We start from the raw sequence: 22,278 nt of genomic DNA, 5'->3' as shown, positions 1-22,278 counted from the left end.
ACTGCACTGTTGGATCTAGAAACACAAGCATTTTGCTACACCCACAGTAACATCCACTAAACACGTGTATGTGACAAATAAAATGTGATTTAATTTAAAATGTCATGCATTCCAATGCAAAATGCTAATGGTAGTGCTAACGCTAGCAGGAGCACGAGCTAGCACACAAGCTCAACACAGAGTAAATTATAAACACGAAGGCCACAACCTCAAATCCTCCTACAGCGTCACATGCAGGTAAGAGCACATTATGAGGTTTCCAATGCCAAATAACACTTAAAATTTAAGAGATGCACTCTATTTCAAATTGTAAACTGGGTGGTTTGAGCCCTGAATGCTGATTGGCTGACAGCCGTGGTATATCAGACCGTATACCATGGGTCTGACAAAACATTTATTTTTTACTGTTCTAATTACATTGGTAACCAGATTATAACAGCAATAAGGCACCTCGGTGGTTTGTGGTATATGGCCAATATAACACAGCTAAGGACTGTATCCAGGCCTTAAGAACAGCCCTTAGGCATGGTATGGTATATTGGCCATATACCACAACCACTCGGGCCTTATTGCATAAATAACCACTGTTTCATGAGCGCCACACTTGAGTATGAGGCAACAGATAGCCTACAGCAACACAAACTAATTAAAATACTATTTTGTTATTTTATATAATTACTTTTTCATATTCTAATGTTACCCAGGACCTTCATAAACACAACGCAAATATTATTTATTCATCTGATGCCATATATGAAGTATATTTATTGGACAGTGTTTACACACCTTGTAGAGAAGCATACTGCACCTTGATTCTAATCTCATTGCCCTTTCAGCTTAAAAAATGTCAATGTCATGGGTGATTACTGACAATGGACAACAAAAACAGTGATCATGACATGTTGACCCTTTTTATGAGTTGGAGTGACTCTCACTGTCTTCACATTGTCAGTGTATTCACATTGTCAGTGTCTTCATGTTGTTCACATTAGCAAGTAACGTAGCGAGTGACGTAAGGGTTGAGTGTCGTACCGGTGGTCAGATGTGAGTATCCCTGGCCCTGGTAGTTCAGATGACCAGAGCCAGAGCGGCTGCCTCTATGGAGAAGAGATGGTCGTCCTCTACCTCGGGACAGTACAGCCTCATGAACTCAGCCAGGCGGAGGAGGTACTCTATGTTGTGGCCCGTGTTGCCTCTGCAGATGGTAATCTGAGCAGCTATCTCTGTGGGAGTGGCAGGCCCGAGGTATATGGGGTTGTCAGAGGTGGCAATGTAGACCAGGGCGATCAGGGACCCTTGGTACTTCTCTCTGGGAGTGAACTCCACCATCTTGGTGACGTAGCCCCCCAGCACAGCCTCTCTCACATTCAGGTACTGCAGAGACTCCTCCATCTGGGAGTCAGTGACCTCGTAGGCTACCCCCCAAGTGCAAGCCTGCAGCGAGAAGAAGAGGTGGATGTTAGACTGGGACAGGATTTCAACTTCAAGTTCTGTTTATCAACATGATGGACTATGCCAGTGTCAATATATTTTGCAACATACAGTACAGGACTTATTCGTGGTAGAAAGGATCAAATCAAATGTGAGCTGTAGGTGTGTTGTGGGTTGTTTTGAAATAAGGCCACTCACATCTTGATCTTCCACCAAAGTTACCACTCTACCTGGCTGTGGACAGGATGAGGATAAATGCACAGTCAGCATTTTTAACCATTTCATTTCCAGTTAGACTACACTGACATTTCCATATCCAAAATGTTTGACTTACAAATCAAACTTTTTTATTTGACTTTTCATTGGACTTCCCACTTTCTGAAGCACCACAGTTTGATCTGAGATAAGATCATATTTTGTCAATCTACAGCAGCAGCAAATACCTGAATTGCATTTCTGAAGGAAAAGGCTTACCACGTCTTTGTCTCCTCGATGGAAATTGTCCCCATGCCAGAAGCGTCGACTGTATCCTTCAATATAACCGACTTTGCTCCTCTTGTATTTGAAGTCTGGTTTCCAGACTAAGGAGCCATATCCGAATATCCACAGGCTGGGTTTTTCTGATGTGGTAATAGCCAGAAGCTTCATTATGGTTCGTTAGGGTTGAGGTACGATGTAGATGTAAAGTGTTGCCTATATTCTTCTGTCAATAAATAACTGTTCTAAGATGTTACCGATGCAGCTCATATTTTTTGCAGATGCGTTCCGAAGCATGAGACTTTTCAAACCTATTCGCTATAAAAACCTATCATCGCCTTTGACATTTCATCTTAGGAGTCTTGACTAGTCTTGCTGATGCGAAATAAGCCTATTATAGCCTACCCCTAGGTGTCGATAACATGTGAAAGAAGTGATGCATAGGCCTACAATACGTTTTGGTGTGTCGGACAATGTAACGTTAAAGTACTAGCCTACTGCTTCATTACCTTGGTTTACTGACACGTGTATTTGTTGTGTCCGGACGTCAGAACAAGGCGTTTCTGACCAATGATATCATATAATAGATCGTACTATAAGTACAAGCCTACCAAATCCGAATCCTTTTCGGGAGCAAAACATTTATTGGAATCCAACTTTCGAATTAATGTTACAATGTTGCGACATTGTATCTCACGATTGAACAGACTCTGACAACCACAACCACCACTTGAAGTAATATACAATATGAGAGATCTGTACTGTATGAACCTATGCCAACTTTGGTTTTGAGCATCAACTGTTCTGATAAGAAAGGGGATTTATTAAGTGTGTAATTTAGTCTTCACTCAAGGTGCCACTTGAAGTAATGTACAATGTACTGTAAATGCAATCTTGAAGGTATTTGATTTACTGAAAATGGTGTCTAATAATCATGAGTCACATAAAAGAAACAGAAAAATAGATGAATTCATTCATTCATTCATTCATTCATTCATTCCTTCTTCCATCCATTCATTGTATGTCAGAAGATATTGTATGTACCACATTATCAGAAACGACAAGTTATTTTTGCCCCATTCACAGGATTTTGAAACCTTATGTTTGAACATTATGCTCGCTGGTTAGACGTAGATTGACAGTTTCACTGGCTATCCAATGTCCAAACTTGTGAGTTGAAATATTCTATCCTTTAAAAATGCTTTGCTTGAGATCTTGCAATTCCTCCATGGACGTTGTTGGTGATAGTAGTGTATGTGAAAAATCAGTGTTTATTCACTTTGAAGTACTGTTAGTATATCCTTTTTTGCCTTGTTGCTCTGCACAGTCAGGAAAGTAAGGAAAGCAGCAATCCTGTCTATTTTTAATCCTGTGTGAAAATGGATCTCCCTTTATTTCATTTAGAGTCATATAGTCTGATATTGCAGCAGCAGCAGCTAACGAAATTGGATATACATAGAAGCATTCGTTTTCAGAATAAGATCCAAGCATTGTATTTTTTTAAATCATATTTTTATTATTTTTTATTCTTACTCCACATACAAACGTATACACATACGAGCAACACTTTACAGACGCACACACAATGACTACATCTCATCTGCCCAGACCCGCATATGCTCACACCCCCATCCTTAGTGCCTGCATCATTGCTTTCCACTTGGCCTTAAATTGTGTCAATTAGTTTTTCTCAGTCTTTATTTTGTTATGTAACTTTTATTACATTTAATGATTGAACCTTTATTTAACTAGGCCGCCCATTGCTATTTCAATAATAAATCATTCGATTTTTCCATTCTGTTTATTGATTTCCACGTTATTAGTATACGTTTTTTCAAGATGAGAAGGGAATCGTCCAGCCCATCGGGTATCTCACTACACCACCATATGCCTTGAAATGTGCAGACAGACGGATTAAAGGTACATTTACATTGTTATACTTCTGACAGCCAATTGTATTGCTTACGGGCGTTATAGTGCCCCCATGTGGACTGTATAGGGTTGCCATAAAGATCCAAGCATCGTAAAGCCCACTAAATGTCTGTTCTCTTCGTAGGTGCCTCTCTAGCACCCTATACATTTGTATCATACATGGTCAATGAATGACTCTTAAGCAGGCGATTTACCTTCAGCCTCATTGGCCTCTGGCTAGGACAATTATGTTTTGGTCCAATGACAACACAGTCTGATAATGGTATTCAATGTACTATATTTGATATCATCACAAAATCATAACATATAGAATACTTCCCATGCTTTGCAGATGCCATTATTAGTTGACAAAATTGTTTGTTATGACATTGTGATTCTTAAAGTCTCTAGTTATCAATTGTCATTGTAAGTATTTAAAGACATTTTGGAAGTAACTTTAAATGTTTTGTTAAGTGTGTAAAAATGTACATTTCAGTCTGTCTCATTTTGAATGTCCTTCCATGTATGATGTAATGCCCCCAAGTGTTAATTAAGAACATTACAAAAGGAAAGGAAACTGGCATGTATTTTTTAAATTTAATTTAATTTAATTAATTTAGATTTCATTCTCATTGCTTGAGCTTTGTAAAGCAGTCATTCACTTATGTTTGTTCTTTATAGGCCTTCTAAGATTTTTTTGATGAATAAATACCTTTTATTGTCAAGCATCGGATACTTGTGAAATACATAGCAATTGATCATGTTTGTAACCGTGAAGACGTTTCATAACAGATGCGTGAGACAAGTTTGCCGTTATCCTGTGCATTTAAAATCCGACGGGAAGCAGGAAATGATGTCACTTGGCCACGAACAGGATGCTTTTATTATAACACAATGAAAATACATGACTATGTGGTAGATGTCTGAAAAGGTTGTAAAATGGGACAGAATATGTGGAAAAGACAAACGTGTGGGTGTTAGTTGTTGTGACAAAATAATTAATCAAACTAATAAATATAATACTAGAAATGGATAATCAGGTGGTTTTCCAGTAGATATGTTATAGTCATTTAATGTGTGTGTGTGTGTGTGTGTGTGTGTGTGTGTGTGTGTGTGTGTGTGTGTGTGTGTGTGTGTGTGTGTGTGTGTGTGTGTGTGTGTGTGTGTGTGTGTGTGTGTGTGTGTGTGTGTGTGTGTGTGTGTGTGTGTGTGTGTGTGTGTGCAAGCATGTGATAGCCTACATGTCTTGTTGGGGAGATCAGGACTGGCCAAGGTGTTGTGTTGGCTTTAACACCTCTTCAAGGCTGCTGGTAACTTGCCACTGGACTCTTGGGGCCTTATTTTCTGCATTCATGCTTACAGTAGTTAGAGAGGAGGCATATGATGATTTTCCCAGTGGTGTAGGGTCACACCCTAAAGTATCTGCCTGGTTTGTTAAGTAGCCTCTTTTCTAGATTGTGCCTCCTCCTTGTCTCAGTATTGTAGCTTATGGGGCAGACATCCAAGGAAACAGCTTGAAATGTGAAGTCAGTTGAAAGCGACATGGATGCTTAACAACAAGGGGCATAGTGAGATTGGTGTTCTTTTTGAGGAAAAACTTGCATACAAATACTGACCAATCTGTGTACCGTACTTTAACATGACATGTTTTAATATATAACTTTGTCCATATTTCTCACATTGCTGTCACATACAAAACTGTCCACTGAATGATTGTGAGCACATTGATTTAACATCACATTGACACGCATGCCTCTCACCACTGCGATTGTTATAACTGCTACAAGGTCATACATCATCTAGACAATGAAGCCATTTCCACAACAGGTGGTGGATTTCAACTGAAGGTTCTTGATCATTCCAATATCTAGGCAAATTTATAGCTTTATAGTTGACCAATTATACTCAACATGAAACCAACAAACAACAGTGTACCAGATATTTTTTCATTGTTTTAAAAAACAACAATCACCACAACATTAAAAAATAAATTCTACTTTTTGGGCATCAAATAAAAAAACAGTTGTACAGAGACTTCTACATTTATAAATATACATTATATACAAAATAATCTTATAAAACATAGAAAGACCAGTGCTTTGAAATATTTAAATAACTAGTGAAATACTAATCTTAAAAATAACATTATTGGTTCAGTGAAGTCAATTCTAATTAAAGGCGTCCTTGGTATGATAGTCACTTTTGTTTTTCTTTGTCTTCATTTCTGGGCAATGCTGCATAATAACAAGTAAATATTGCTTCTTCTTGAATACCCCTGGCACTGCATCGTGTATCGCATCAGTTTTTTTCTCTTAAATTTTCCCTTCATTTTTTTGTTGTGCACTGGATCCAAGAAGAAGCTGGGCACCAATTTAGCTCTTTAACCCATACTTAAGGCTCTATGATTTGGGATGCATACATTATTTATCAACGTTTTAAAAAAAAATTAAAAATCATTTACAAAATTGACATAGGCCTTGGGTCTCAAATATTCTCATAAAATGAACCGTTTCCAGACGTTTTTATTCTCTCCTTGAAAGTTTATGAAACAAAGTCTGCCTTATTATATAGCACTTCACCAGGGTAGAGAAATGGAAGTAGCTGGCTCCTTCCATAGGCTTGTTGGCAGTAAGTTGATTGGTTGGTTGCTGATTATCACAATAAGTTGGAGTATCTCCAGACAGAGCCCTCTCATCCTGCAGATGGGCATGCTGGTATTAACACAGGCCTGTTTCCCATGGATATAGTGGGACGTTCTGTCAACGGGCTGAATCTGTCAGTACACACTGAGGGTGAAATGTCCAAAAGCCCACATTATTTCTCTATTACAGTGTGTTCAGTCCTTACATTTTATTGCATTCATAGAGCACACAGGATCGGTCCAGTTGTCAAGTTTTCAAGAGCAGCAATTTGCAGTTAAATTAAATCCCATCTATTTCTACACCTGTAAACAGTCCAGAAGATATCCATTCTTCAGAATGTCTGATACCATCCATGTATTATACCTAGGAGAAGAAAAAAAGGAAACCATTTGAATCATTGGAGCAATGTAATGGAAACCTCAACTTTTGCATTGCTGATTGATGACTGTTAATGACATGGTGTCAAAAGTTGCAGGAACATGTTCAGACGAAATGTGAAAATAAAAGCTTACCTCAGTTGCTATGACGCATTCATTCTTCTCCTCTGCTATCACAAACACAGACTGGTACATTGAATCTCTTGGAGAACATATCGTTGATATCCTACACTCTGGCCTTTCGCTGTAAATGAAAAGTAAAACATGTCAACACTCAAGCACAAATCCAAACCACTGTCATTTATCAAACACTGGAGAATAGGAAGTAGGACCAAATCTATCCAGGTTGTCATCTGCAAGCAGCATTTCAACCCACTAGGCACACACTGGTTTGAGTCAGCGTTGTTTCCATGTCATTTCAGTACAAACTTGGAATAGACGTTGAATTGTCGTCTGTCCCCAATGGGAACTTACCTGTACTTTCTAGTCAATGGCATTTTCTCCTCTATCATCTTTTTACAGTTCTCATCTTTATCCTCTTCTGATGGTTCATCCTTGTACTCCTTGGAGGTTTTGTAGTCCAAGTGGTAGTTGATGTGTTTGTGGTTTTGGGACTTCTCCCTGAGACAATCCACCTCCAGGTCCAGCTCCACCTTTTTGTTGGTGTTCTTCAGCTGCAGGTCAGAAATGAGGTTCTCCTTCTGGACGTCTGATAGGTTGTTCATGGACTCTGAGTCCTTCTTCCTCTTCCTCTGCTGCTGGATGTGGCGCAGGACCATGGCCACCATGCAGATCAGCACCAGGAGCACCACCATGCCCACACCCAGACAGATGGCTGCCCAGTGGAGCCTGTCCAGGGGCTCTTTGACGCGGCTGGGGCTGGGGCTCGGGGGGATGAGTAAAGGCACATCGTAGTACTGGCACTGGGGGCCACTGAAGTGGGCTGGGCAGATGCAGGCAGCAGGCTGGCCTTTGGCCCCGTCGGTACAGGTCCCACTGTTCAGGCAGGGTTTGGGGGCACAGCGGTCAGTGGGCTTGTCACAGTTGCGGCCGGTGTAGCCCAGGGGGCAGATACAGGTGTAGTCGTTGATGCGGTCCATGCAGCTGGCTCCATTGGCGCAGGGGTTCATGGAACACTCGTTGATGTTGATCTCACAGCGTGGGCCAGTGAAGCCTGAGCGGCAGCTGCACCAGCGTGTGGTGCCGTGGATAACACAACGTCCACCTGAATAGAGCAGACCAGTGTTATCAGCGCACATCACAACCACTTTAAGTTAGCTCTAATGTAGATGTCTCTAGAGAGAACATTCCAAATGGATCTGTTTGAGTAAGTGCTCTTAACTGACAGTGTACAAAATAAATCAAAGACAGTTCTTGTTATTGAGATACAGAGAGTGGAAACTATCACATACCATTTGTACAGGGCAGGGAGGTGCATTTGTCCACTTTCTTCTCACAATTGAGTCCAGTGAAGCCCCCTGGGCACTCGCACATGTAGCTCCGCCCGTTGTCCCTTTCTCTGCAATTCCCATGGAAGCAGGGTGAATCGGCACAAGTTAGCATTCTGTGCTCGCAGTGCGTCCCCTCGTACCCCTGCATGCATGCACACCTATAGCCGTTCTCAAGGTCCTGTGGGCCACAGAGAGTCAGAGGTTATCACAGCCCACTGTCATAGGAAACAATTCCAGCAAAGATCACTGTACTGTAGGTTTGTTGCTGTGCATCTCATTTCGATGCCTTTGCGACTCCACGTTATTATCTCATCATGCCACCTTTGCCCCAGTTTGAATGACATTCATTAACAGGAGAGAGAGTATGAACTGGGTCAACGATCTGGCTATTGCTCTGTCTGTTGCATTTTTCTATACTGGCCCAGAGACATGGATAGAGGAAAAACAAAAACAGGAAAGCCTGTGTGTGCTGTATGTTGTGGGAAACGGATAGGCTTTCCGGACTTACCAAGCACAGGCCTCCATTCCGACAGGGCTGGCTGTCGCACTCCCTGACCTCTCTGTCACACGTGTCCCCTGTGAAGCCCGGCTGGCAGGTACAGGTGTAGCTCCCCTGGCCCGTGTTCATACAGGTGGCCCCGTTACGACACGGCTTGTGATGGGTACAATAGTTCAGATCTGTGGACAAATGCAGTGATGGAAAAAGTACCCAATTGTCATACTTGAGTAAAAGTAAAGATACCTTAATAAAAAATGACTGAAGTAAAAGTGAGTCACCCAGCAAAATACTACTTGGTTTTAAATATACTTAAGTATCACAAGTAAATTGAATTGCTCAAATGTGCTTACGTATCAAAAGTAAACATAAAAGTATAAACCATTTCAAATTCCTTATATTAAGCAAGCCAGAAAGCACATTTTTTTTTTTACATTTATTGGCGGATAGCCAGGGGTACACTCCCAACACTCAGACATAATTTACAAACAACGCATTTGTGTTTAGTGAGTCCGCCATATCAGGGGCAGTAGGGATGACCAGGGATGTTCTCTTGATAAGTGTATGAAATTGACAATTTTCCTGTCAAAATGTAGCAAGTACTTTTGGGTGTCAGGAAAAATGTATGGAGTAAAAAGTACATTATTTTCTTTAGGAATGTAGTGAAGTAAAAGTAAAAGTTGTAAAAAATATAAATAGTAAAGTAAAGTACAGATACCCCAAAGAAGTACTTAAGTAGTACTTCAAAGTATTTTTACTTAAGTACTTTACACCACTGGACAAATGTTTATATGAAAAACAGTTACTCCCCGCCACTCTTCTCCTTTCATAATCAGAATGCCTGATGACTCTTGTTCTTGCAATATCATAGGAACATGTCATATTTCTACCGTCATAAAGGATGTCCTGTGTTTTCTGCTGTACTTCTGTATTGTTTCACAGCAGAACCCAGAGGAGCCTGAGACACTGACCTTGGTCACAGAGGAGGCCCCCCCAGCCCTCTTTGCAGGTGCACTGCCAGGGCTGCTGACAGGTGCCGTGTTTACAGGATGGATGTCTCTTACACTCATCGCAGAAGGTTCCCTGCCAGCCCTCTCTGCATCTGTCACAGAAAAAACACAATACTTTCAGCACTGTGTGCATACACACATGCAGGCATATACACATGCAGGCAAGCATGCATGTAAACACACACACACACACACACACACACTAAAATGACTATTGTATACTTACACACAGTCTCCTGGCCTTGAGCAATTTCCATTGTTTTTGCTGCACCCTTTGAGGCAAATTGCTGCATATAAAATTGAGACAAAACATGAACTTCATTTTTTTGTCAACTCATTCAACAATACATCATAAACTTCTGGTTTGGGATTAGGAATTACATTTCCACTGTTGTAGCATCAAACCTGTTACCTGTCTATTTATAAAGAAACCTTAATTTGCTGCTTCTGTGTTGTGTTGTATGTGACATTGATTTTGCATGGTTACAAGACTAGTGTTTAATGGCTGGTTAAGCCTGAGCAGATGCTTGCTCTCAAAAGAGGACAGCTGCCCCATTGTTGTCCGTAGGCTGTTAGAACCCTGTTTGCAGCTGCTGCCCTCCCGCTCAACAAAATAGACCTCAATTTAGTGGCGCGTGGCAGATAATAATGCTGTGATTAACTCGGCGCGTGCTGCTCTTCCAGAACGCTACCCAGGATTATTCTACCCACGTGGCCAAAATGGTAAGATATCTAGGGATGAAGGGGTTGGGTTGGGAGGGAGCTACAGTTTTTATTCGCTCATCCTTGCCACTCCAAAATACAAATATGATCCAAGCCTTTCTACAGCAGCAGCATCTTGACACGATAGAACCCATTTTGCAAATAGGTCTAATTTGAGAAATATCATTTTACTACATAATGTGAAAAATCTTCAGAAACCCAGAACATTTCACTCTTGATTGCTTACGTTCTTCGCAGTATTCTCCCTTCCAGCCCGGTAGACATGATATTTGCCCTTCAGGGTTGCAGGTGTAGTGGCCAAAGCGGTCATCTCTTGGAGCACATATTTTGGAACAACTGTCCCCGTAGTAATTTTCAATGCAGATGAACCGGTATGAGTACCTTAACTCCGTCTGACCCCCACTCTGCACATCCTGGGACCACTCATTCCCTACTTCCAACTTTCTTTGGATGGAAAAATAACTAATCAATAAGGCAGGGTTGTTTGTATCTGCGGGGATAGAGAACAAAACAAATCCGTCAAGATAGTGTGGCCTAACGTTCTTTTTTCATTGCCTTATCAAATAGGTATCATTGCATGCATACAGTCTATGCTTGTTAAAAAGGTCAAAACAAACAATGAACATTGTTGTCTTGAATTATGTATCTCTATAAGATATACAGAAAGTAAATTTAATGCAAGTTTTCAGTTTATGATATACACTACATGACCAAAAGTATGTGGACGCCTGCTCCTCAAACATCTCATTCCAAAATCATGGGCCTTGATATGGAGTTGGTCCCCTCTTTGCTGCTATAACAACCTCCACTCTTCTGGGAAGGCCTTCCACTAGATGTTGGAACATTGCTGTGGGGACTTGCTTCCATTAAGCCACAAGCATTACTGAGGTCGAGCACTGATGTTGGGCGATTAGGCCTGGCTCGCAGTCAGCGTTCCAATTCATCCCAAAGGTGCTAGATGGGGTTGAGGTCAGGGCTCTGGGCAGGCCAGTCAAGTTCTTCCACATCGATCTCAACAAATCATTTCTGTATGGACCTCGCTTTGTGCACGGGGGCATTGTCATGCTGGAACAGGAAAGGGCCTTCCCCAAACTGTTACCACAGAGCTGGAAGCACAGCATCGTCTAGAATGTCGTTGTATGCTGTAGCGTTAAGATTTCCCTTCACTGGAACTAAGGGGCCTAGCCAAAACCGTGAAAAACAGCCCCCAACCATTATTCCTCCTCCATCAAACTTTACGGTTGGCACTATGCATTGGTGCAGGTAGCGTTCTAATGGCATGCACCAAACCCAGATTAATCCGTCGGACTGCCAGGTGGTGAAGCGTGATTCATCACTCCAGAGAACAGGTTTCCACTGCTCCAAAGTCCAATGGCAGCGAACTTTACACCACTACAGCCGACGTTTGGCATTGTGCATGGTGATCTTAGGCTTGTGTGCGGCTGCTTGACCATGGAAACCCATTTCATGAAGCTCCCGACGAACAGTTATTGTGCTGACATTGCTTCCAGAGGCAGTTTAGGACTCAGTAGTGAGTGTTGCAACCGAGGACAGGTGGTCTCGTTCTGTGAGCTTGTGTGACCTACCATTTCGCAGCTGAGCCATTGTTGCTTCTCAATGTTTCCACTTCACAATAACAGCACTTGCAGTTGACTGGGGCAACTCTAGCAGGGCAGAAATTTGACGAACTGACTTGTTGGAAAGGTGGCATCCCATGACGATGCCATGTTGAAAGTCACTGAGCTCTTCAGTAAGGCCATTCTTCTGCAACGGGTGTGGCTGAAATAGCCGAATCCACTAATTTGAAGGTGTGTCCACATACTTTGTATATATGGCTCATCAAGGCCTGTGCGCTATTCTTCCAAATGGTTTAAGTGTACTGTGATTGAAATGTCCTATTCCTTTTTGTCAGCAAAACATTTTCAACCCATTATTCCCCGTCCAAAGGGAGCAAAAAGGTGTAAAATACAGGAAAGGCCGTCAGAGGCTTTTGGCAAGGTTTAGATATCCTCACTTAAGACTTGCACACTTTCCCACGCTTAAAATAAACCAAAGGAAGTGCGATTGTGTTGAAGACAGAGCATAAAAGAAGTGCTCTGTTGCACGTAACTCATCCTGACACATGGACATCAACACGTTCACATTTCCAAGTTTTATGTAACTGCAAAACGTCTGTATAAATTGCATGTATTTATACTACTTAATTATATAACTCTAGTGCATAGGGCAGGGGTAGGCAACTAGATCCAGCCGTGGGGCGATTTTTGTCGGTCTCAACCCAAAAAGAGATTGTATTTGAAAATAACAATCATTTTATACCTTGATTACATTGAGACACTATCACATATGTCTCTTTTTTTATTTGTAGAAACACTTGGGAACATATTTCCTAAATTAAACTAATTCTAGCTGAATTCCTGGTGATTTTACAGTATTTTTTGACCAAAAACTAAAATAATAGTCCTATATTATTTTTTTTACAAAGAACTTTGGGGAGCAAAACAAATTGATTAGCGGGCTGGTTTTGGCACGAAGGTCGCCTGTTGTCGACCCATGGCATAGGGAGCATTTTTCAAACATCTGTAACAGTGCTTCCTAGCGGTGGTCATGTATGGCGCGCACTACTCACCTTCAGGTAGATCCGCTGAAGGAGAATACCATGCTTCAATGATTAGAGAAAACGAACCCTAGAAGGACATGTGGAAAAAAATAAGGGTCTACCTTTTAAACTATTTAATGTGTACAGATGCACATCTTTTTGTTTCTTAAAAAATCTATCAATTGAACGATATGTGTAGACTAGGCTAATAACATGTTATGAAATCTAATATACTCTTGTTTCATATTATACACATCCATATCGGATAGTGCAGTCCTTGGATTTATGCTTATGGACGCTCTTCACCACCTATCTCATTGCAAACACCTTTGTTCCATGCATCAATAGGCAGATACTGTATATTCTCAACCACTTCAATTATAGGCAGTGCATAACGTCTTACCGGCCATGCAAAGTGGGTGAGTGGCAGGCGAATAGGTTTGGTGAACGTGCCGTCCTCCATGACGCTGAACGAGTTGTTGCCTAGTACAGGTGTAACGACACTGCCGAAGTAGCAGTCACCTGGTGACACTATCGTCTGGTAGTTCTTCAAGCAAACTCGGAAAAAAGTTCTACAGGCTGGACTGCAAGCTACGCCGTTTGCCAGCAAACTTCTATTATTCTGAAACTGATGAAGATCAAGCTCGAATACACCAGATCCCAGCACCTAAAGGAGGATAATCAATTAATGCATATAAAACAATATTGCTTTGCAAACATTTACATTATGAATTATTCTAGGCGTATTATATGATATTTTATTGTGCATTACAACACTATTGCTGTGTCAACATTCAGGCATGAACGATTCCAAAAATAGTTTAACTGTAAAATTACCTGCGTAAAAATCGTTATAACAATTGCGATGATAAAGGTAAACCAAGTTGCCATTCTTTTCCACAGATCGGTTCGTATCCTTTGAAAAATAACCTGTTCTCATCAGAGAGCTGCTATTCCAAGCAGTGATGGGATGGTGAGGAAATATTAAATTAGGAAAAGGGAAATAAATCCTTCTTCAAAACCCTTTTGGACTAAACCCAGCTCCGCAATCCAATACGCGCAGAAGTTGAGAAACCTTTTTATCCAGACAGTGAGATGCAGGTTAAACGCATAACAGTAACGTCAATATCCACAGTTTAGTCATCCTTCTGTCTTTACCATGACCTTCCATCATGATCCTGCTGAAAAAGTGCTTTCTCTTGGCGTGTTGATGCAACTCTTGCGCTTTGCTTATACAGAAACACGCTTCTGGTGGCGCCAATATTGTTGTGAAAATGTGGCAGTACATCAGTCACAAAGCAGACTGTTTCTTAATGAAGGGTGTTTGATGTCTCGCTTACATTATATACTTGTGTACTTATTATGAATACTGTTAATCAATAAACGCCGCCCCTTTCCTTCCGAGCCTATTGCAACCAACCCTCATGTCACATTTTGCAACATCATATCATAGGAAAACGTCATCATGACACGTTTTTCCAAAATATATTTCAATTGGTCATGCTCCCAGCAGGCTTTGTGGTGCCAATGGGAAGAGATGAGCATCTACCAATTGACACTTATTTCAATACATGGAATTCAATGGGAAAAGCTGTGTCACATGGTTGATGCTTTTGTCAATACATTACGGTCAATGGGAAACTTGTCAATGGTAAAATACGAGTGTCAACCAATGAACGCTTATGCCAATACATTTCAAGTCAATTGGAAAAGATGAGCATTAACAAATTTATGCTTATGTCAATACATTGCATTCAATGTGAAAATACAAGTGTCACATGGTTGATGCTTGTATCATTACATTGTAGTCAATTGGAAAAGATGGGTGTCAACCATTTTTACATTTATAAAGGTACAGACTCAGAGCTTCAAAATTGTATTTCATACACTGCAGTTGGGGGAAACATGGGGGAATTGTGTTTCTTTGAAATTTGATAAACTTGTTATCCCACTTTGGAGAAAAGTAGGATAAAATGCCCTTGAATGATTTTCACACTTTCTCAAGCACTCTTCTTTGTTTACACCCCTATTCATTATTGTTCACAACCTCTTATGCCTCAGCCACACCAATCTCTTTAAGAATTTACATGTGGACTACTTTTCAAAAGTTTTGGGTCATTTAGAAAGGTCCTTGTTTTTGAAAGAAAAGCAAAAAAATGGTGCATTAAAATAACATCAAATTGATCAGAAATACAGTGTAGACATTGTCAATGTTGTAAATGACTATTGTAGCTGGAAATTGATGATTTTTAATGGAATATCAACATAGGCGTACAGAGGCACATTATCAGCAACCATCACTCCTGTGTTCCAATGGCACATTGTGTTAGCTAATCCAAGTTTATCATTTTAAAAGGCTAATTGATCATTAGAAAACCCTTTTGAAATTATTTTAGTACAGCTGAAAACTGTTGTTCTGATTAAAGAAGCAATTAAACTGGCCTTCTTTAGACTAGTTGAGTGTCTGGAGCATCAGCATTTGTGGGTTCGATTACAGACTCAAAATGGCCAGAAACAAAGATCTTTCTTCTGAAACTCGTCAGTCTATTCTTGTTCTGAGAAATGAAGGCTATTCCATGTGATAAATATTTTAATGGACAAAAAGTGTGCTTTTCTTTCAAAACAAGGACACAAAACTTTTGAATGGTAGTGTATATATACAGTATATATATATATATATATATATATATATATATATATATATATTGTTATATTGTTATTTTGGTGTGTAGAGGGAACATCAGTTACTCTTAAAGTATTTGGTTGTCCAATATATGAATGTGGCTCAAGGTCTCAGATTGTCAACACTTTAAGCCCAATGTTGTGTTTTTGCAACACATACAAAACTACCTCTAGCTCTGACACAGAATATTTGTTTCTCAATTACATTTTTTCTACATCTTAAAGAAGACAGGAAAAAATATTTACTTGTATGGATGGCCTACAACAAATACTTGTGTAGGTTACTATGGTCTCTGTGGACAAGTTAAGGTTTCAGAGGCTACTGATGCCACAATAACCCTACCAACACACTACAAATACTACTGAGAGATGCATCTGGAGCTAAAGAGATGCATTATGTAGAGTTGGACATTAGTTTTGAGTTTAGGACCTGTACAGGATACAATTTAGGAAGTGTTGCATTTTTACAATGTTGGATTAAAAATCTCCAGGAACATGGGGCTCCTTGCGGGCCCTGTAGGTGCGTGGGCCCTAGGGCGGTTGCACCCACAGCCCTCGTGCTACGTCTGCTTATCTCTATCGCTAACCCTAGCTTCATGTTCACTTCCGGCTCAACCCTAAAATGTGTCTAAACCTTGCTTCATTTGCACATCTTGGCTCAACCCTAGCCATATCCCTAGCCCTAACTTCTTGTCCCAGCTCAACCTTAACTCCAACCACCCTAACCTTTAGGCTAGGGTTAGAGTTAGGGCTGAGCTGAGCTGAGCTGAGCCAAGATGTTGAAGGTTAGGGTTGAGCCAAGATGTGGAAACGAAGTTAGGGTTATGGCTAGGGTTGAGGTTAGAGTAAAGTTTGAGCCAGGATATGGTCATTAAGCTGGGTTAGGGTTAGGTTTGAGCCAGGAGTGGAAATAAAGTCAGGGTTAGGGTTAAAATTGGGGCTGGGTTCGGGTTGAGGCTAGGTTTATAGTTGTGCTGCGATGTGGACATGAATCTATGGTTAGGGTTAGGGTTAGGGATGAGCCGGGAATGGATATGAAGCTAGGGTTAGACTTACGGTTGGGGTCAGGGTTGGGCTTTGGGTTAGGGTTAGGGTGGAGGCTAGGTTTAGGGTTGAGCCGGGATGTGGAAGGGAATCAAGAGTTTGGTTAGGGCCAGGTTTAGGGTTGAGCTGGGAGTGGACATGAAGCTAGGGTCAGGGCCTCAACCCTAGGCAACAATTAATGATTTACTTGCATGGACCAAATAAAATAAATATCCTGCTTAAACAACAGGTGTAGACTAACAGTGAAATGCTTACTTCCGGGTCCCTCCCAACAATGCAGAGAGAAAAATAGAAAGTAATAGAAAGACAACACAAGGAATAAATACACAATGGCTATATATATGCAATGCATTCAGGAAAGTATTCAGATCCCTTAATGTTTTACACATTTTGTTACGTTACAGCCTTATTCTAAAATGGATTATATTATTTTTTCCCCTCATCAATCTACACACAATACCCCATAATAACAAAAGCCTAAATAAGTTTTTAGACATTTTTGTAAAAAAAACTAAAAACAAAACAGAAATATCCTATTTACATAAGTATTCAGACCCTTTAATCAGTACTTTGTTGAAGCACCTTTGGCAGTGATTACAGCTTCGAGTCTTCTTGGGTCTGACGGTACAAGCTTGGCACACATGTATTTGGGTAGTTTATCCTATTCTTCTCTGCAGATCCTCTCAAGCGCTGTCAGGTTGGATGGGGAGCGCTGCTGCACAGCTAGTTTTAGGTCTCTCCAGAGATGTTCGATCGGGTTCAAGTCCAAGCTCTGGCTGCGTCACTCAAGGACATTCAGAGACTTGTCCCGAAGCCACTCTTGTGTTTCCTTGGCTGTGTGCTCAGGGTCGTTGTCCTGTAGGAAGGTGAACCTTCGCCCAAGTCTGAGGTCCTGAGAGCTCTGGAGCAGGTTTTTATCAAGGAACTCTCTGTACTTTGCTCCGTTCATCTTTCACTCGATCCTGACTAGTCTCCAAGTCCCTGCCACAGCATTATGCTGCCCCCACCATGCTTCACCATTGGGATGGTGCCTGGTTTCCTCCAGACATGACACTTGGCATTCATGTGCCTTTTACTGAGGAGTGGCTTCCATCTGGCCACTCTACCATGAAGGCCTGATTGGTGGTGCTGCAGAGATGATTGTCCTTCTGGAAGGTTCTGCCATCTCCACAGAAGAACTTTGGAGCTCTGTAAGAGTGACCATTGGGTTCTTCATCACCTCCCTGACCAAGGCCCTCCTCCCCCGATTGCTCAGTTTGGCCAGGCGGCCATCTTTAGGAAGAGTCTTGGTGGTTCCAAACTTCTTCCATTTAAGAATGATGGAGGCCACTGTGTTCTTGGGGATCTTCAATGCGGCAGAAATGTTTTGGTACCCTTCTCCAGATCGGTGCTTCGACACAATCCTGTCTTGGAGCTCTACGGACAATTCCTTCGACCTCATGGCTTGGTTTTTGACATGCATTGTCAACTGTGGGACCTTGCATTGATAGGTGTGTGCCTTTCTTAATCATGTCCAATAAATTGAATTTACCACACATGGTAACCACACAAGTTGTAGAAACATCTCAAGGATGATCAATTGGAACAGGATTTACCTGAGCTCATATCAAGTCTCATATCAAAGGGTCAGAATACTTATTTACATGAGTTATTTCTATTCTTTATTTTTAATAAATTAGAAAAAACACACGAGCAATGGACATTAGACCAGTGGCAATTTGTCCTTTGGTCTGATGAGTCCAAATTTGAGATGTTTGGTTCCAATCGGCGTGTCTTTGTGAGACGCAGACAAGGTGAACGGATGATCTCCGCATATGTAGTTCCCACCGTGAAGCATGGAGGAGGAGGTGTGATGGTGTGGGGGTGCTTTGCTGGTGACACTGTCTGTGATTTATTTAAAATTTAAGGCACACTTAACCAGCATCGCTACCACAGCATTCTGCAGTGATACGCCATCCCATCTGGTTTACGCTTAGTGGAACTATCATTTGTTTTCCAACAGGACAATGACCCCACACACCTCCAGGCTGTGTATGGGCTATTTGACCAAGATGGAGAGTGATGGAGTGCTGCATCAGATGACCTGGCCTCCACAAACATCCGACCTCAAACCAATTGAGATGGTTTGGGATAAGTTGGACCGCAGAGTGAAGGAAAAGCATCCAACAAGTGCTCAGCATATGTGGGAATTCCTTCAAGACTGTTGGGAAAGCATTCCAGGTGAATCTGGTTGAGAGAATGCCAAGAGTGTGCCAAGCTGTCATCAAGGCAAAGGGTGGATACTTTGAAGAATCTCAAGTATAAAATATATATATATATATATATTTGTTTAACACTTGGCTACTGCATGATTCCATATGTGTTATTTCATCATTTTGATGTCTTCACTATTATTCTACAATGTAGAAAATAGCAAAAAGATCAAGAAAAACCCTAGAATGAGTAGGTGTGTCCAAACGTTTGGACTGGTCCTGTATATATGTTTTTTTTTTAACTTTACGCATGTTTTTGTTTTTGCATTTGATTATGGTTGTGTGTTTCATGTAAACTGAGTGTTAATTACCCTGTTCGTGTTTTGTTTATTTCTATTAAATAAATGCCCTGTAAAATACCACAGCCCCCTGCTCAACCATCCAATAGCCCCATTACATGACCTTCACTGGAAGACAGCCAATTCTGGAAATTGAAGTGGAGGTAAACTGTAGCCCTACTCATTGTATATTAGTTGAACCAAAACAGCTATGTTTATTGATCTTATAGTATCCACACAAGCTATTAAATAACTTTCTCTCTTTCATTTTTTAAGATCAAATGATTGTTCAGAGACGGAAACTAAAATGAACCCAATGAAGTAAATGTAGGACTTAAACAAATAATTGAAACCCTTTATACAGTTTTATCACACATAGACTAATGCTGGGTAACAGCATTGTTGGCTTTATCACTTATTGTGATTATCACTTTATCACTTATTGAGCAGATTGCCTTGCTGGAGCAGGATTTCCTTTACAAATAAGTCCTACAGGAATCCTGCAGCAATTCAACTTTTTGTGTCCTGTAGTAATCCTGTATCATTGACACAATTCTGCGGGAAAAGTCCCCGGTGTTCCTGCAGGAGTCCTGCAGAAATGTTGAAAATCCTGCACAAACATGACAATTACTGCAGGAATCCTGCAGGACCGAAACCTGCAGGATTTTGACATTTCTGCAGGATAATACAATTCCTGCAGGACCAAGTAAATTCCAGGTCGACTTCTGCAGGACCAAAACCTGCAGGATTTTAATATTCCTGCCAGATGGCGACTCACGGCAGAACACTCCTGCAGAGATGACCAGAGATGATCTACACCCCCCACCTTTGACTTATTAATGGATGGCGATTCTGTTGAGCACAGGGACAATGTACTAATCCTGCACATCTCACATCTCCACTACACTGGAGCCCTTTTCCCACCATTCACCGTGGCACACTGGACTGGTCCTGTGGAGAATCGCTGGAGTCCCTCAAACTGGTTGGTGTGGAGGAAAGGTTAACTCAACACGTACGTACAGTAGTAGTGATGAGAATGTAATGAGATCAGAGTCATAGTCCCTGAGCTCAGCCAGACTACTGTAGCGTTATGTTACTGATTTCTAACTACAGTAATAGCATTTGGATGCAATCAGTAAAAAGCCTGTTGGTTCTGACTGAATGAAGGAAACTGGTGAGCTTCAGTATTGTGCTAACGAGTCTTACCCAAGGCCCCATACACATTTCCAAACATCTATACACATGAATAATTGAAGAGGTGGTAAATTAATACCTCTGGATTTACCTGCCATCCCTTTGCACAAGTTAAGCTGCCTGGATTTGTAACCTACACCCTCTAAATATCACAAACAAAAACAGACAGCATCAGATATGGAGCTGAATCTCCAGTATTTACACTTTCTCAATATTTACCCATCACCTCCTACCCCAATCCCATTTTAGCACTCTTTTTGTGCCCTTATTTATTTTTGCATTTTAAGATTCAAAACCTAGCCTGAAATAATATGACATTTCAGCCTCCACCCCTAGTTTTATTTACACTCGGCCAATGCAAACAATAACCTAACTGGCTCTATTCTCTTCCCTCATTGCAGGCCTTGTGTAAACACAGCTTTGGAAACGAGACATAGGCCGTCCATAATTCCATCTGCAGTAACCCTTCTTTGTGGCAGTGTTTTGTAAAGCTGCCCCCCTCTTGGATCTGAAACCCTTAGAAATAACATTTTCATTGGGAAACAGAAGGTATGAAAGTGCATTTGGATTTAGCTTTAAGCGCTGCTGCTACTAATAGTTTCTACTAATGATAAATTGCCTGATGTAATCTTTTTTCTGGCCAGACTATCTTATAAAGCCTTTAGGTCAGAATGGGCAGTGTGTCATGTCTACATGAGCAGAATTCATCATTAATTAATATAACTCCCTTGACATCTCATTACAAATATCTAACCTAAATCATCATCTTCCCACTGGGCACAGACAACAGTTCTACATCTATTCCACATTGGTTCAACTTTTCATTGAGATGACATGGAAACAATATTGATTCAACCAGTGTGTGCCCAGTGGGTTATTACATTGATGTTAGGTTTTACATGATTCTTAACTGTCATGTGTGAGTGTACTAGCAAAACACTGACATTACACATCTCTATAAGCCTCTATCAATGCTAATATATTTACAAAACATATAAGGAAGATGAAGGTACCCTTCAACACCTGTCAAGTCAAGGGGGATCGACGGATTTTCATAACTGAATTTCTTTCATCTGTGTCCACTTTTTTCTTTTTACTGTAAATCTGTTTTTGGCATCAGGTCAATGACAAATACAATGACATGGGACATGGCTCAAATGACTAGGCTACTCAAATGACTTTTTAAATGTCAGATTATGACAGGCAGCTGCTCAAAGCAAATAATGGCAGCCTCAGGTAAAGGACAAATAACCAATATATCTTGCTGCTCAATATTTCAGTTTTTTATGTAGGCTTGTAGTTTGAGGATATAGTTGGTTTACATAGACAATCCAATATAAATGGATTAATAAACAGGGCAATTACATTATTGTGGTGTCTTTGAAATAGATTTTTTGAAATGATATAGCCCTTGATTGTATCTCCTTCTCCAATTGTCTCATTGCCAGTGTCAGTACTGTGTCATGTCTGATGTGTGCCTATTAGGTTCACTGTTCCAACAGCATCAACACACTGGGCATGTGCAATGGGAAATTAGTTACTGTGTTAACAGGTGGCCCCTTTTGTCCAAAAAACCTGCCCTTGCTTGAGTCACATCAGTTTAACACTTCTTAACAGCACATTTGATCTCTATGCTCCAATCCAACGAAGCAATTGAGCTTTTGATGTGCTCGCGCAATGGTTCTGAGGTATCTAACCATTTCGCCCTATA

The 22,278-nt window shown here is 40.9% G+C and overlaps 2 protein-coding genes across 2 annotated transcripts; both read right to left on the bottom strand.

The window, feature by feature from the left end:
* Window positions 1-489: 489 nt before the first annotated feature.
* On the bottom strand, window positions 490-2,439 carry LOC112257140 (glutathione-specific gamma-glutamylcyclotransferase 1). The gene is made up of 3 exons (XM_024430704.2): window positions 1,906-2,439; window positions 1,630-1,665; window positions 490-1,434 (listed from the first exon to the last, which is right to left on the bottom strand). The coding sequence occupies exons 1-3, from the start codon at window positions 2,077-2,079 to the stop codon at window positions 1,069-1,071; spliced, it is 576 nt and encodes a 191-aa protein (XP_024286472.1). The 5' UTR covers window positions 2,080-2,439; the 3' UTR covers window positions 490-1,068.
* Window positions 2,440-5,452: 3,013 nt separating this feature from the next.
* Window positions 5,453-14,438, bottom strand: LOC112256678 (delta-like protein 4). The gene is made up of 11 exons (XM_024430088.2): window positions 13,955-14,438; window positions 13,521-13,784; window positions 13,148-13,205; window positions 10,745-11,008; window positions 10,022-10,082; window positions 9,757-9,887; window positions 8,798-8,967; window positions 8,251-8,467; window positions 7,313-8,063; window positions 6,974-7,082; window positions 5,453-6,824 (listed from the first exon to the last, which is right to left on the bottom strand). The coding sequence occupies exons 1-11, from the start codon at window positions 14,006-14,008 to the stop codon at window positions 6,819-6,821; spliced, it is 2,085 nt and encodes a 694-aa protein (XP_024285856.1). The 5' UTR covers window positions 14,009-14,438; the 3' UTR covers window positions 5,453-6,818.
* Between the last annotated feature and the right edge of the window lie 7,840 nt (window positions 14,439-22,278).

The sequence above is a fragment of the Oncorhynchus tshawytscha genome, linkage group LG08 (assembly GCF_018296145.1).
Source record: "Oncorhynchus tshawytscha isolate Ot180627B linkage group LG08, Otsh_v2.0, whole genome shotgun sequence".
NCBI classification, from domain to species: Eukaryota; Metazoa; Chordata; class Actinopteri; order Salmoniformes; family Salmonidae; genus Oncorhynchus; species Oncorhynchus tshawytscha.
This window is presented reverse-complemented; position numbering and strand designations above follow the sequence as displayed.

Bases quoted from the DNA above. Each gene is read 5' to 3' on its own strand.
- LOC112257140 (XM_024430704.2), bottom strand. From the start codon at position 2,079: ATGAAGCTTCTGGCTATTACCACATCAGAAAAACCCAGCCTGTGGATA. The intron at 1,666-1,905 runs GTAAGCCTTTTC...TCCTGTCCACAG, and splicing joins ATCGAGGAGACAAAGACGTG to CCAGGTAGAGTGGTAACTTT. The intron at 1,435-1,629 runs GTGAGTGGCCTT...TTCTCGCTGCAG, and splicing joins CTTTGGTGGAAGATCAAGAT to GCTTGCACTTGGGGGGTAGC.
- LOC112256678 (XM_024430088.2), bottom strand. From the start codon at position 14,008: ATGGCAACTTGGTTTACCTTTATCATCGCAATTGTTATAACGATTTTT. The intron at 9,888-10,021 runs GTAAGTATACAA...TTTCTGTGACAG, and splicing joins TCAAGGCCAGGAGACTGTGT to ATGCAGAGAGGGCTGGCAGG. The intron at 7,083-7,312 runs GTAAGTTCCCAT...TTTCATTTACAG, and splicing joins CCATTGACTAGAAAGTACAG to CGAAAGGCCAGAGTGTAGGA.